The sequence below is a fragment of the Zeus faber genome, assembly GCF_960531495.2.
Source record: "Zeus faber genome assembly, chromosome: 12".
Taxonomy (NCBI): Eukaryota; Metazoa; Chordata; class Actinopteri; order Zeiformes; family Zeidae; genus Zeus; species Zeus faber.
Window position 1 is genome coordinate 15182993 of NC_137196.1, and position 16885 is coordinate 15199877.

Genomic DNA, 16885 nt, shown 5'->3' on the forward strand with positions numbered 1-16885 from the left:
TCGTAGCTAAGTAGTAGTTAGGTGGTAATTATTAGTGGTGTGAACCTTCACTGGCCCCACGAATCGATTACGATTCACCCGTCAACGATTCTCGATGCATCTCGATCGCGTCTCAATGTATCGCATCCCCAATTTTCTATATAGGCACTGATGTAATTTTTTGGTAATGATGGATCATCACACTCACCCCCATTTCCTTTTGCATTCTAACTGCTCTGTACACTCCATGTAACCATAAAGGTCATGTTATTTTGTCCCTGAGCGAGTCTCTGTGCTTACGTGCGGGTGCACGCGACGTTCCCCGGAATTTCCCGAATATAATGATCTTTGTTGAATGTCAAACTTGTGTCACAAAGCAATGTTCAGCTTTTACACTATCCACAGTAACTGCACCTTTTGTGAGATCTGCTACCACAGGGACATAACCAGCCGGTCCAAGAGATTGGGGCTCTCTTCTACAACAGACCCCTGGTGCATGTTCTTAAAACTTTGTACCAGTACTTAATAAATACCCACGTTCTAATCACTGTCCTTGTCACCCCACTCCAGCCGCCCAGTTCAAGCTTACTTAATAAACTATCGGCACCAAGGCCTGCGCCAGGGAGAGGTTGAATATGATGGTGAACACTGAAGCAAGCAGGTCGGCACAGGTCTTCAGAACATCTCCGGGGATGCCGTCCGGACCAGCCGCTTTCCTGGCGTTCGCCTGTCTCAGTGTCCTCACCTCCGGCGACGGAACCGGGTTCTGTTGCGCCAACCAGGAGGCTAATGCAAAAGCATCAGCATTCACCGTGGTGGTAGATCGGCCTCTGTAGTCCACAATAGTCAATAATCCCTGCCACGTGCCCGGTGTAAGACAGCTGGAACTGAGACTCTTTCCCTGTACCGACGCTTCACCGCCCTCGTTAGTTGGTAAGACGCCACTTTGTAATTGTCCATGTTCCCGGCACGAGCCACGACGCGGCGTAAGCAGCAGTGTGCAGTGCACAGTGCATCCTGTATGGATTTGTCAAGCCACGGTATCGCAGATCAACCATGGGTGCCATATCTTCCACTAGCTTAGCAATGAAGTTCATCACCACTTCTGTAAACTCTCTGACATCAGCGGCGGTGGAGCGAAACGCGGCCCAGTCGACGCCACTCAGCACGTCCTGCAGCGAGGGTTCTGATTGGCCGGTACAGGACCTGATCTCCCTCGTCACCGGAGATTCCGGAACACGATGGAGATAATTCAATTTTGTGTAGGCTGTCAATTTAATCACAATAAAATCTGTTAATTAGAAATGAATGGTAGGGTCAGGGTTGTTTTTTTCCCCCATGTAGGCCTTATTATATTTCCAATAATAGTTAGGTGGTACTTTAGTTATCTAGTAGTAGTTATGTACTTAGATAGATAGTAGTTATGTAGTAGTGACTATGTAGTAGTTGTTAACTGGTAGTATTAGGGAGTAATTATTTAGTAGTAGCTATCTAGTAGTCATTATGTAGACATAGTTATGTAGTAGTTAGGTGGTAGTTATCTTGTAGTAGTTAGGTACTTAGGTAGTAGTTATGTAGTAGTGGCTATGTAGTAGTTAACTGGCAGTAGTTAGGTACTTAGGTGGTAGTTATGTAGTATTGACTATGTATTAGTAGTTTACTGGTAGTAGTTAGGTACATAGGTAGTAGTTATATAGTAGTGGCTATGTAGAAGCTTTCTAGTAGTCATTATGTAGAAAAAGTTAGGTAGTAGTTAGGTAGTATTTAAGTGGTAGTGGCTATGTAGTAGTAGTAGTTAATTGGTAGCGGTTAGGTACATGGTGTAGGTAGTAATTATGTAGTAGTCGTTAACTGGCAGTAATTATGTAGTAATATTTAGTAGTTGCTTTCTAGTAGTCATTATGTAGAAATAGTTAGGTAGTAGTTAAGTGGTAGTTATCTAGTTATCCAGTAGTAGTTAGGTACTTACTGTAAGTAGTAGTTATGTAATTGTGGCTATGCAATAGTAGTTAATTGGTAGTGGTTAGGTTCTTACCTTTAGGTAGTTATGTAGTAGTTATGTGGTAGCTATGTAGAAGTAGTTAGGTAGTAGGTAGTAGTAATTACCTAGTAGATATATAGTATGTAGTAGTAATTTTGTAGTAGTAGTGGGTAGTACTAGTAGTTATGTAGCACTAGTAATCTAGTGGTAGGTATCTAGTAGAAATCATTGAGCAGTATTTATGTAGTGGCAGTTATACTGGACTAGTTTTGTAGTGAAAGTTACCACCACCAACCAATACTAGTTATGTAGTAGTAAATATCCAGTGATTATCAAAAACATAAAAAACACAACTAAAACAATCCAGTTTGACCGATAACTCCTAGAACATTCACCGGCCTCGCCGTGAATCTCTCCAGAAGCCAAAATAAAGGAAGGAACCTGAGGACGACGATCCTTCTACTGGGTGGGTGGTGTGTGTGTGTGTGTGTGTGTGTGTGTGTGTGTGTGTGTGTGTATGCGCGCAAGTGTACACCAGATTAGCACCTCCAGGGTTTGGGTGCTCGGCCCAGCTGTGCTGTCTGTGTGGCGGGGCGCACCACTGTGTCCATTCTGTCTGGCTGCCTCAACCTCTGGAGATTGATTTGAACAATGACTGAGAGAGAGCAAGGACCTGGAACATCTCTTAGCCTCAAGGACTCCAGTCATATATATATATATATATATATATATATGGCGGTTTCTGAGTGCCTGGTGGGAAGCTAAAGAGCAGGTCACGTATGGAAGGTAAGCCATTGTTGTGGTTTGTAGGAAGCGTTTCCCTCGCGGTGACTGGTGTCGTGCGCGCACCTCTGCGCACGCGCCGGCCAGTCACTTAAAGGAGTGCTCGCCGTTCCCGTGAATTAACGAGCAGTTGGGAAGAACAGGCCAAGGCAGCGCCATCTGTAAATGTCACAGGCGCTGCTTGCTCATTTTACACATCATTAAAGCCAATATTCCTAACCTGTATCAGAGCAATCAGGAGCAGGCCATTACTGCGACAGGGGCCCCCGGGGAAACCACATCCAAACTCGGAGAGGAGGAGAGAGAGGGAGAGGGAGAGGGAGGGAGAGAGAGAGAGAGAGAGAGAGAAAGCACTCTATCTCTCTGACACACATCTACGCACACATACAGTCTCATCCACTTGTAAATATACACCTAACTTTGCCCGCGCGCACGCACACGCACGCACACGCACACGCACACGCACACGCACACACGCACGCACGCACACACACACACACACACACACACACACACACACACACACACACACACACACACACCTTCCCTAATAGCCAGTACATTTTAGTAGCAGCAAATGAAAAGGCGACCAATTATACATGTATCTGTGGGCAGTGTGGATAGAGCCCAAATGAGAATCTAGTTATTCTTCCTTTTCCCCTCCACACTGTGGCTTGCAAAAAAAAAAAAAAAAAAAAAAAAAAGCTATTACAAGGAGCCGAGGCTCCGGGGACAGCTTTGGGAAATGAGAGCGAGCCGGGAAGCAGCAAAACAAAGTATTGAGATAAACACCCACCATCAGCACAGGCAGTTAAACCTCCCAATTCCTAATCCTCCAACGGACTCCAGAGGAATTTAAAGAGCAGCACCGTCAGGTGTGCAGGAATACTGGGAGACTCGCTGGGCTAATTGGAGTCCTGCTTTTTTGGGGTGCTGTGTTGGAGGGCACAAAAATGTATTCCAAGGGTGTGTTTTTATTTGTGTGTCGTTAATTTGTGCAGTCGGGGAGTGTGAATACAAATAACAGACTTGTTGTAAAGGCAATGGTGGCAATGAGGCGAAAACTATATCTGCCATATGCATACAGCATATCGAGCTGAAGGACATAATCGGTGTCAATATTCATTTTTTGGCATATGATCCTCTAATGATTAAATTCCCAAATCTTTGGGAGGACTTTTAATGTGTCGAAGCAAAAAAAAATGTGGTTGTATATTCCTTTTGCATATGAATTTGTCTCAATTTTAACAAGAGTGTACATGTGACTTGTTGAGATACCATACATTCTATAATTGAAGTGGCCAGATAATAAACATAAATTGTTTGCATTTGCAATATTTTGTTCCTCAACTAAGATATCCAGTATACTTCATAAGTAAATTAATTTGGCCATGTTACTTAAAGTGGTAATCCGCAAGATTATTTTGTTAAAAAAAAACCCATATATGAAAAAAAAACATATTTTATACTTCTTTTAGCTGGCACATTTTTAAATAAACAGCCATGCAATGCATTAGCTCCTCTATATGCTGTTTCCATCGCTGGTGGTGGGGTCTGCCTTTCCCCGGAAAGAATTCAAAGATCGGGCATGCATAGGAATGACGATCATAACAAAGAACAACACCTCATTACCTCAAGTGACCAAGAAAAAAGATGAAGGCAAAAAATAAAAATAAATGTTTCCGTTTCAAATGGATTTCTGGGACGTGCAGTGTCATCCACACAAAGACCATTGTATGGATTGCCACTTTAGCAGGACCTCCCAGATTAGCGTTCCTATTTCTTCTTCTAAATAACCAGATTCCTCTGGAGGGCTTACATCAGGTAAAGGACGTTGTTTATGTTTTAGTTTATCACCACTACCCCACAGAGTTCTAATCAATTACCACGCTGCAATCACATTCATCTGTATTATTCCGATCTCACAACTGGGAGGGGTTTCGGTCTGAAATTCAAACACTTTCAGACAGTCGGGGTGTTAGGATCACCGAGATCATCCCTTTGGAATAGGGATTTGTGTGTGGTAATGCCGGATCGTAATTATTGTGTTCTGCACGGGGATCAGCGGGTCTCGGGTGTGACCCTGCCTGGAGCCTGTCTGTGTGGAGTTGGCACATCCTCCCCACGTTCAGGCGGCTTTCCTCATGTTAAGACATTCCCTTTTGCACGAGGCACAGAACGATGGGCGTCCACTGCTGCGAATAGCCGAAAGAAAATTACGGGTAAACGCAAAAAGATGTACTTGGCAAATCAAGTGATTCTGGTCCTTCTCCTGATTAGGGTCAATGCGGAGTTAATGACAAAGGTTTGGGAGCAGGGAATCATGCAAATGTGTTCTCACAGCGGTACGTGCGTTTACACACAGACCTGGCAACATTTAATATCTGTTCGTCATCACACTTCCATCCGAACACCGTCCTACCCGTTTAGACTCCGTCCGTCCTCAGATAAACAAATATTCAACGGTTTATCACGTGGTCCGCACATTCAGGAATAACGGTATTTGATTATTTTTGCCTAGTACATTGTATCTATCCAGAATTAGTTCCCTGCATTCAACACATCCCCACATGCCCCATTGGGAGCAGTGAGAAGCAATACAGTGCGCTTCACCAGGCTTTGTTGATAATCACTAATCACTTGTTCTTTGTAATCCAATTAAATTAGAACACATTTGTGTCGTGAGATTAGAGAAGAATCAATTTCAAATAAATAAAAATCCACGCTGACTGGAAAAAGAAAAACCGCTGCGCCAGCCCGAGAGACTAGAAACAATGAGTTGTGCCACTTCTTCCAACAACCCGCGGCAGCTAACATTATGGCGATTGCAAAAAGTAGTTTGAAATTCAAATGTGTTATCACTGTTGCTTAAACCATGCTCGAAAAATACTCTGAGACGCGTGAGATTAGGTGTGAGTTTCCCGTCGTCAAAAAGGAGGGGGTTTTTTTTGTTCTTTTTTAGGGCTTAAACGTTTGCCCCGTTGAACTGCTTTCGATCACAGCGAGAATTTGCTGCAGAGCCAGTGTGGGTTTCCCAATAGCAGAGCATTCAGCGAGGCTGCTGCCATCACCGTTTTATAAATGACGGGAAACAACATTTCAGCAAGACCTCGAGTTGAAAAACACCACATCCGTCCCTCGAGACGCGGCGTTCCTCCCCACACATTCTGCCGTCGCTCTCTCTTAAAACCTTTCATATCCTGCCCTCTCTGACTCCCGTGACCTTGACAGGTGTAAATTCCTTTATCAGTTAAAAAAAATAATAATAATAATAATTCCGATCAGGAAGAGATTTCTGTTTCTCAATCCGTCCTTCCTATTTGAACACACAACACAACCCCCCCCCACCCACCACCACCTAAACCAAAGAACACTTTCTTTAAAGCAGAAATACATTAATGACGCTCACTGACAGTGGGCATTAATCACACGCCCCAGCTCCCCCTCCCCTCCCCCGAACACCAGCGTTTATCTGCCATCGATTTTCCAGTGGGTTTATGGCGAGCGACACGCCGGGGAGCGGCGCGTCGCCGGGGCGGCCGCTGAGAAACACATTACGAGGCTGTCAGTCGTCCCGCCGTGCGTCCTGCATCATTCTTTAAGCACATGAGAAGTTCATTACACCACCGCCGCTCTGGTAGTGCGCTGCGCGGGGATATTAGGGAGCGGGTTCATTTTGCATCTTCCCAGGTGAAGGTGCAGAACACACCTCGGGGACCTGGCTCCCCTCCCCGCGCTCGCTAACGGCTGACGTCGACGTGATTCTGAAGTCAAACGATCGCCGCCGCCGCCGCCGCCGCCTCCGTGCTCCCAGGCAAAGCGCAAGTTTAGAAAAAATAAAAACATATATCTTTGTTTCCATTCAGTAAACTTTTTTCAAAAAACGGTTGGAATAATGGACTGCACGCTCCTTACCTGGCTTACCTGGATAGGTCCTGTGGTCAGCTCAACTTTAGAGTATTCCCTTCCTGTCTGTAACTGTATGTTTACCCTGTATGTACTCAACGCTGATGTTTGTGACTACAGGTGCTCCTCAGTTAACGGCCGAGTTCCGTTGCGAGGGCCAGGTCGTTCAGCGAATTGGTCGATAAGCGAGGACCCGTGTTTTTTCACGCTAAGGGGGCGTGGCCATTGAGAACGCTAGTGTAGTGAATACTGACAGACTGCGGGAACGAGACTGACACTGAGAACGGTGATGAGATGAATACAGTGTATATAGTATATATGTAGTGTATACAGTGTATATAGTATATATACTGTATATCGTGTATATATACTGTATATAGTGTATATAGTATACATAGTATATACAGTTAGTATATAGTATATACAGTATTATATATGGTATTTAGTATCTCTACTGTATATAGTGTACATAGTATATATAGTGTTTATAGTATATACAGTGTATATAGCATATTTAGTGTATATACTGTATATAGTATGTATACTGTATATAGCATATATAGTATATATACTGTATATAGTATATATAGTTAGTAGTAGATAGTATATGGTATATAAAAGGTGATGTGCGATGAGATGCTTGATGTGAAATGCTGCGCACGCGGTCTGAACAGTTGTTAAACAGGTAGGAGTCTAAGTGATGAGTACCTGTATACTCTTAAGTTGCGGTGTCAATCGCAGTGTAAACACATATGGATCTGTTCTAGAATTTCTAAAGGGTAAACACTATAACCATAATGTAAACTATAATGAAGCATGTAGACTACCTGTGTTTCACCATTTTATTTTATCACTGTTTTCATAATATTGTTTTTCTTATTATTAAAATTTCTTTTTCGCTATTTTCATTATATTGGACTTTACTTTTTTTTTTTTTTTTTTTTTTTTTTTTAATCAGACTTTATTTCGCAATTTTCTGTCTGTATCTTTGGGTTATATTTTGTTTGTATATATATATTCAAAAATGGTTTTACCTTTGTTTTTAAGTTGCATTGTTAAAGTTGTAAAAATAAAACATATATCATAAAAATGAATTAATAATGGACTGCAGCTCGTAAGCTTATATCAGAATATCTCCCACTTTTCCGTCACTCAAAGTCCTGCTGATCATTCTCTCTCTCTCTCTCTCTCTATTTAGCAACAGTTTCTCCCGACTACCTCGCGCATTCTTTTTTTTTTTCCTTCCTCTGTTGACCGAAATGATTCCTCACCTTAAGACGCTCCTCGTGCTCCTTTGATTTATGACACTTCAAAACTGCTAAAATTCAATTTCAGCCTGCATTCCACGCTTCTGATTGCCTCATAAATGAGATAAACTGATAGCAATTTATTCAAGGATCGCCTCCCCCCCCCCCCCCTTTCTCTCTCTCTCCTTCTCTCTCCCCCCTCTCTCTCTCCGTCTCTCTCTCTCTCTCCCTCTCTCTCTCTCGCTCCCTCTCTCTCTCTGAGGGAGACATAACTCACAGACTTCTTGATATTTAAGCGATACGTCTGTATTCCGGGAGCGTTCAGTAGAACCGACAAGCTGATGCTAATAGAAAAATCGCGCCAGGGAAGGTAGGAGGGATAAAAAACAATGTGCTTGTTTGATGGGGTGAAAAAATGAGCCGGGATTTCCGGATGCGACTAAAAAGTTACCTTTCCCCGCATAAACTGTGCGCGGTTTTCATAGAAACTCACTTTTGTTTCAATTACTCCGCCCTTATCTGGGACACTGACCAAATGAGACGTGTTGATGTGGATCCGTCCAAAGACCTACGTCTCTAATGCCGGCCATCACTCATTTCGAGGCTCTGGCTAATGCTGCGAACTGTGCCATTCTGACGGCAGAGTCCCATTAAGAACCGCTAAATGGGATCCAGAGAAGAATAACATTACATTACCAACATGATGGTGGAAAAAGTGTTTTTTCCCCCCCAAAAACAGCTTGAACACCCAAAACGCAAATCGGATTAATCCGGCGACATCGGCGCTCCTTCTTGGCGGAATGTAGACCTGGCAACCAAAGACGTTCTTGTCCAAATGCTGTCTAATTCCACTCCGATAATGGAAACTGGCTCTTTTGTTGCAAGATCAAAATTGCAAGCCTGCAGCGAGTCATCAAATTCTCAGTTCCAGCCAGAACAGCATCTCTGCGCTTATCAGATCAAGCTCAAGCTTCTCACTTAACGATCTGTTCGTAATGATGTGAGGTTCAACCCTTTACCGAGATTCGGCAATTGGCGAGCCACTCAGTAAAGAGGAAAGAGTCATTTGATTTTATGACTTTTTGTTTGTTTTTACCCAGTTGATGTAACGCACGGTGAGCGAGGAAGGACGAGAGTCAGAAAAGTCGGGTTGGCTCTGAGTTGTGAATGGAATTCTGCCAGGAATGATTTATTTTAGTGGACGCAAATCCGACACGTTCAATACAAATTACACCGAAAATACCTCGACTTATTTTTTTGCCTTGGACTTTAATTAAGTCCTCGGTAATCATTTTGAGGTTGTGCGTTCAGGATTCGCTCGCTAGCCCACCCTTTGGCCGGAGTGACTCCCGAGTCATTCAAAAGATTTGTTCACGACAAACGAGTCGTTCTCGACTCTTGCGTCACTTCCTACTGTATGCGTAGGCCATCATCATACGCAAAGTTCTCCATGTTTGTGACATTTTGTGAATTTTTTGAAGCGGTTGACAGGATAGCGGTGTAACCTGGGATTATTTCATTGTAAAAAGTGTGCCGTTGCGGAAAAAGGATCGGGCAAACACCGTTCCTGGATCATTCAAAAGCGGAGAAACGTCACGAGCGCACTTACAAAAAGCCGCGTGGATGTGACCGCATGCTGGTTTTGAGCGACGCAACGGGAACACTCATCGCGCCACTTATCTCTCGGCAATGCTAATGACGTTCCGTCTCTAAACAATGTGGTCAACGGACCTTTTCCAACTTTAAAGAGAAGCTGTCAGGAGCCACGATAAAAAAAAAAAGAAAAAAGTAATGATTATAAATGCGGAGTTCATTTAGAAAGGCCCCGGTGCCATTGTTGTTGATACCCCCAACGTATCAGTCATGTTGATTGATCATCACCGCATCGGGTGACATGGGTTTTATGGCCTCTGAAATGCGACTCGGGAGTGTTTTCACAATGCCGTCCAATTAGAGCGCGCCATTTATCATTCGGCCGGAGAATCGTTATTAATTGGGGTGGAGAAGCGGCTGCCACCCCCGACACCCCTCCCGCCGTGAAGCCACAGCTTCTGGGGGCTCGGGGGCCATTGAGATGGAAAAGAGAAGCGGGACGGGGAGGGTGTGAAAATGTATATAATACATGGAGGTAAACTGCTTTCTACTTGCAGAAAGACAAATGTTGTCATAAAGTATTGTCTTTTAAGTGTCCGAAAAGGGAAATACTCGTTTCGAAGGTTGAAATTGAGATTGAAATTGATGACGTCAGAAAAGTGCCGGTCTACCTTCGTTTCCGGCGGACAACCCGTCCGGCTTGGTGATGCCGGTGCTCTTTTTCCGCCTGTGTTTCTTGCGGTTGGCGTGCGGCGATGGAGGCGGCTCCAGTTTGGGACTGGTGGCGCTGGAACCGCCCGTCACTGGTTCACCCATTCCATTGGCTAAAGAAGGGGGGAAAAATAAATCAATCAATCAATAGTTAAAATGAAGATAAAAATCTCAAAATGACATTGATCAATGACGAGGTAATGATTTTATATTAGGCCAATGCACAGAAAGTAGCAGTGCCGCTTGATAAAACAGCGGTAGGAGTATGAAATAGCTGGGAGTGTTTGAGGAGGCCTCAGACGGAGTGAAGGACAGGTACGGGGGCTCTCGGCTAACAAATGTTCCCTGGATCCGCCCGGGGCCCGAGGTCTGGATACGAGCGCCTGAGAGCGACGGGAGGGGCTTTGTTTCTTGTAAGTGATTTTATAAATGTGATATTAACCTGTGCTACGACCGTTGGGCAGGGGAAATGGGAGGGATGGACGGATAGCGGGGGAGGGGGGAGGTGTTGTCAGCTTGCCATCCTTCTGATTTCCTGACATTTGACATCACCTTCCCTTCTCTCCCCCTCCGGGTGCCATTATGAATCAAAGGAGAAGGGGGCCGGGGGCCTTAAGGGCCCCATATTGCTCTCCTTTTACCACCCCGTGTGGCGCTGGCAGTCTCCTCCATTGTCTCCCATCAAAAGCTCATTGTAGTGTGGCAAACTCCATTCGTTTTCCCCGCGCACCGTCCCCAGCCCCGGGGGCGGAGGGCGGCGGGACGAGGGGGTTCGGGGATTATTATTGGATGTTGTTGTTGTCGCCAGTTGCGCCTGCGATAATGTGCAGCGCTGGCTGTCCCATTAGCCGGTGTAAAACATTAGGCCTAATTTGGTCATTACCTTTAGGGAGATGGGGCTGTCGTGGTGGAGTAGGTTTGGCGCAGCAGGGGGTTCAGAGACGCTAAAGTGGGGGAAGAGAGCGGAGCTCTGAGGGCCCGGGGACGCTTTGTTCCAATGTGGGCAAAGATAATGATGAAAAAACAAAACAAAAAAAACCAAAAAAAAACGCAAGGGAGACCATACGTGACACCCAAAATGCACGTTCCACAGAATTAGATCAATTAGATCAATCGGAATTATCAAGATCTTTCTCATTCGTCAAACAACAGGGGAAAATAAAAACCGAAAAACCCGAGTGGGTTTTCTATATTTTAGCCCTGGTATTTCATTTAAAGACTTGAATAATGAGTCAAGTCAATGGGTAGAACGTTGGTTGTACGACTCGGTGGCGTTCTGAGCGGCGGCGCTCCGCCACACATGTAGCTGCCGCCGCCACCAAGTCGAGGCGTCTGTTTCAATTTCCCTGCTCCCCCGCGACAGCCCCCCTGAGACGAGTCATTAGCTGGCTCCGACAGCTGGGGGCACAGGGGTCCTCCGCGCGGACCCCCCACCCTCCTCCACCCTCCTCACCCCCCCCCCCCCTATCCAGGCGTCTGTCCCAGCAGCACGGCTCCGTATGGCGGGCGGAGGGCTGCAGCTCCGACGTGACAGCCAGCATTTGTTTAATGTCGCTTGAGGTTAAAGGGGAGGGTGGTGCCCCCGCGGACCCCCCCGTCGTGTCATAAACACCTCTTATTATCAATTTCTTCCCTTAATGTTGTGGAAAATGACCCTGGCACCTGAAATGTACATGCGGGGTGTGTTCATGTAAGGGGAGAGGCTTTAAAACAACACACGCACACGCACACACACACACACAGGAGATAAACCGATAGATGGATATTTCTGAATCAATTAAAAACAATTCTAAAATATTGATACAGATTTTCCGCTGAAATTAAATCGCACCATCGTCTCAACTCATCAAAAATATTGCACTTCTGTATTAAGACTGAATATGTTCCGAGAAATATCTATGTAACGCAGGTTCGACGGTACACTGAAAGTGATCATTATGTTTGTAATGTCGATATATTGATATAGAATCGTATCGTGAGTCGTCTCATCAATGTCGGATTTAATCGGTATTGAATAGAATCGTGAAATCCTGCCCAATACACAGCCTTGGATGTGGATGGATGGACTGTACCACACACACACACACACACACACACACACACACACACACACACACACACACACACACACACACACACACACACACACACACACACACACACACACACACACACACACACACACACACACACACACTATTAAGCAACGACACCATGACACCTAAACCTCACCCACCTAAATCACCTAAGGTATCGTATGCTCTCCTTCCATTAAAGTGCTTCTCCGCTCTAAACCAGCCATGTCGGACCGATCCCATATCTTTTCTTGAGAATCATGAAGTTAGAAGTGGATGAAGAGTGCGAGCGAGAGAGAGAGAGAGAGAGAGAGAGAGAGAGAGAGCATTGACTGCAACTGCTGTGTATGAAGGCCCATCAGGACCAAGCGGCGTAATGAAGCACGCGGTGGGATCACGCACGCACACGCACACACACGCACACACACACACACACACACACACACACACACACACCTAGCCGCTCCTGGGCGGCTGAATAGGTATCAGCCTAACCTGTGATTAGGGAGCATTACACTCCCGCCACGGAGATGACAGTTTAAACATGCTTCAGAATGAAGCCTGTGGGTGAGACAAAGGAGGAGTGGGGTGAGAGAGAGAGGGGGGGGGGGGGGGGGGGAAGGAGCGCTCATTACATTGTAATTCAAGAGGCTCCAGCGGGGTGAGGAGCTGCCCGTGATTTCGCCAGACCCCTTGACATGGCAGGCCGTGCCCGTCCTCAATCAAAGCCAACGGTTGCAATTAATGGCAAAAATTAGAAACAATCACCGCCTCCCCCTTATTATCCTCAATTAGGAGCCGCGCTAATCAAGGTGCCGCGTGTTGCTCGCTCACCAAACTCAAATGTCAAACTTCATTACGGCCCCCGGCGTGGAAATCAGAAAACCCCCCCGCCACGGCACGGCTGGGGGGGCGGCTAACCTCGTTGATTTGCAGCTTTAAGTCTCGTGAAATACAAAAAATACCTGTGAAGATCTGAAGCGCGGGGTCCTCAAGACACAATGAGCGAAATGCTGCTAATGTATGGCTTCCGTGGCATACGTCCGCGTTGACGGCCCCTTTTTGACCGATATCCAAGCGCCGTCATTGTCATCAGCGGGTCTGTGACATTGCTCGGGGGGGGGTGTTCATTTTTTAAACTCTCCGTTTTTTTTTTAATTCAGATGCAACGATTGAGATGCAGCGTATTCCAAACAAGCTCCTCTCGGGGGAACCAGCCGATTAAGGGCTGAGGGGTTTGTCTCTCATAGATGGCGGCGATACGCAAAATGGGGGGCCCGGGATTTAATCAAAAGAGCCGCGCTCAATATTCAAGAGCTGTGAGGGTGGCTCGGCGGCCGCCTTTGTTTGATAGGTTTTCCACAAATGAGGACGTTCTTTTTAAATAATATGGAAATGGTTAACCCAGCTAAAGACGCACGCCGCATCCCGAGTGAGCCATCAATCTGGATCCGCGTTCGGTCGGTGTTGACCCGCAACCTTCGCCAAGGATAATGGAGCGACCGGGTGCGCGGAGTTAATTCCAAGTAGCAAAACACCGGCAACTCCCTCTATTGATTATCGACGGGACGAGAGCGATAAGAGATCACGTTTCAATCAGAAACTATATTCTCCCGCTTTAATTCACACCTGCGTTCGGTTGAAGGAGGTGCCAAATTGAAAACCATATTCGGAGATGATTTTTTTTTTTTTTCCCTCCTCTCCAAAAGTAAAATGAACTCTCCTTCCACCGTGCACCGCGAGAAGCATCTCAAATTGTTCGGCTATGGCCTGATTGCCGACGCGGCCCGATATTGATCATTTTGTTACACCGTTTTCAGCTCATTTGCCACATTCAAGCTCATCTTTGCTCATTTACCTTCTCGTGAGTAGCGTGAAAATAATTGAAGAAAATAATACAAATGGCAGCAAATTGTGGTTTTGAATAAGTTGAAGACAAAGACGCTGGTTAATGAGCTGACGCCGGCGTGGAAAGACGACGCCGGCGTGGACAGACGACGCCTCCCCCCAGTTTAACAAACGCCGAAAATGCGGGAGAAGGATCGCGGCGCGAAGGTTTTTTCGAGACGTCCCCGGAATTCCCTTCCCCGACCCGACGGCGGCGTGGAAAAAACTCACACACGAAGAAAAAGCTTCAGACCCACACACACACACACACACACACACACACACACACACACACACACACACACACACACACACACACACACACACACACACACACACACACACACACACACACACACGTAATTCTGCTTTGGGCATGCTGCTGATGGGAGTGGTGGGCGGGGGTGAGGAGGGGGGCGGGATGGGGGTAGATGGAAGCGTCCGGGGGCAGAATTGATCGTTTTGGCGGCGGCTCCAAAATGAGGGAGACATGGCTTGTCGGCAGAACCGCCAGGGCCGCGCGCGCTGCCGCGGACTCCAGCGGCGCTCGTAAAAAAAAAAAAAAAAAAAAAAAAAAAGAGCGCTCTTTAAACTGCCGGGGACCCCGGGAGCCCGCGTGTGGGGGGGGTGTGCAGGGGGAGGGAGGGGGGCGGCGGGGAGGGGGAGCCGCCGCCGCCGCAGCGCTAATGAGAACCACCAGAGTGCAAACATGCATGGAAATGACTGTTATTCTGTTGATGTGCATTTAAGTGCTTTTTTACTGCCAACCGCAAAGAGAGGAAAATAACCGGTGATGAATGGGACCCCCGAAAAGCATCCATTTTCCTCCTCCTTCCGAGGAAGACGAAGAAGAACGGAGAGAGAGCGGGGGAGGGGGGGGGTAGACGGGAGGGAAACAAGAGAGACAGACTGACGGAAAGAGGAAAAAAAAAAAAATTGGAAGATTAGAGCGGAGGGGAGAGAAAGGAATTAGAGAGAGAGAGAGAGAGAGAGAAGGAGAGAGAGACGGGAGACGGGAGACAGGGCAGAACAATGAGAGGTCTGGATGAGGAGGTGAGTGGATTATTTTGGGATGTCGGGGGAGTAAATACAGGAAAGTTTCTCCCTCCCTCCTCTGACCTGAGCCCCCTCAGCGTCAGGCCGCAGCAGAATGAGAAGGCCAGGCTGATCACGGCCTCCATCCGCTCATTAGGAAAATGAACTCTCGGTTTTCGGACGCAAGGGGAGTGGAGGGGATTCTGTACGGGCTCCTGCTCAGCGTGGGTGTAGAGCTCACTGCACTTTGGGTTGTGATGATCACGTTATTAAACGTATAACAGGGCCGGTTATGACGCGCTGGCGGACAGTATGTATAAGAGTGAGGAAAAGAAATGCACGACATGACATCAGAGGGTATATCTCTGAAACCAGCCAATAACACTTTAAAAACAACTTTTATATAGAAACAAAGTCGGATTTGGGGCGCAAAACACGCCTTTTGCACTGAAAATGTTGAATATGCATTTCAGACCTTGCTTTTCCGAAACTTTTTGAAACGTTATGCGCCAGATGAAGAGGGGGAGGGGGAGAGGCATCGGCACGGTGAGCGTTACCGGCTCCGCTGCCGGCGCTGGTGCCGATGACGGCCTCGTTCCACTGGTCGGCGCTGGACACGGAGAAGGAGCGCTGGTGCATCCCGTCTTTGCCGCCGCCGCCGAACACCGAGCCGCCCGACTGCAGGGACGTGCTGCTGTTGGAGTGCGGAGCGCCTGGGAGGGGGAAACGGAGAACGGAAGGGACAGAGGGCGGAAATAAGAAAACGAACCCCTGACATTGCTGTGTTCAGTGTAACTTCGAAGGGCTGGGCGTGGCTTTTATTTTATTTTATTTTTTTACTGAAGGAATCCCGTGTTAAAAAACGGTAAAACGAAGTGAGTGACTGACTCCGTTTTGTGCGCAAATCTCATTCACCCCTCCTGCTCCACCCGCAGCCCTCTCCCTCCGCCTATGCCTCTAATTAGCCCTTAATTAACAAGATACACTCAGATCACTAATTATCTCGCCTCATCCTGCCGCCTGCCACATCCATCGCCACCCGGCGTCAGCGGGCGTCCTCTTCCCCGACTTCCAATCAGGCGAGCTGCGGACGCCCGGCTCTCTTTACTAATTCATGGGCAAGGCAGCGCTGCGTGGGATCCCCCCCGCCCCCGCCCCCGCCCCCACCCTCACACCCCCACCTCCTCATCATCACCACCACTCTGAAAAGTCTGTCACGCACTTTCAGCCAAAAGGGGCCAAAATGATGGTTGAACCGGTGTTGGTTTGAAGTACAATGAACTGAAATCGAAAAATTACAGATCGGATAAAAATGTTCTTGAATCAAGAGTTTGATTTCAAATGCATTGAACCAATAAGAGCTTCCTTATGATCCTGCAACACATTTTCACACAACACAGCCGAGCAACTCTAAAAGCTCAGCGATTCACCTTCAGTTAAAGGAGCAAAGTTTGACTCAATTTTAAATTTGAGTCAAATGTAACAATTTACGTAAGAAAATAAAAAATTTTCACAGATTAAATATGTATAAAAAACATTAATTTAACATAAAAAATTTTAATTATAAATGAATTCAATCGAAGGTTTTATTTTAAATAAATGTAATAAATATACCTTTGTTGTCGTCTATGGTACAATGACGCAAATATCGGCAAAGCAATCAGCAACAATCTTTCAACAATCGAGCA

The 16885-nt window shown here is 46.4% G+C and overlaps 1 protein-coding gene across 1 annotated transcript in view; it reads right to left on the reverse strand.

Annotated features, from left to right (window-relative positions):
* The window catches only part of agap3 (ArfGAP with GTPase domain, ankyrin repeat and PH domain 3), a gene marked incomplete at its 5' end in the record, with an annotated part of 116924 nt that overhangs the window by 15149 nt on the left and 84890 nt on the right, over window positions 1-16885 (reverse strand). The window contains 2 exons of the mRNA XM_080011161.1: window positions 10161-10313; window positions 15755-15910. Of these exons, the coding sequence (XP_079867287.1) occupies window positions 10161-10313; window positions 15755-15910 (309 nt within the window). The remainder of the gene's footprint in view (window positions 1-10160; window positions 10314-15754; window positions 15911-16885) is intronic.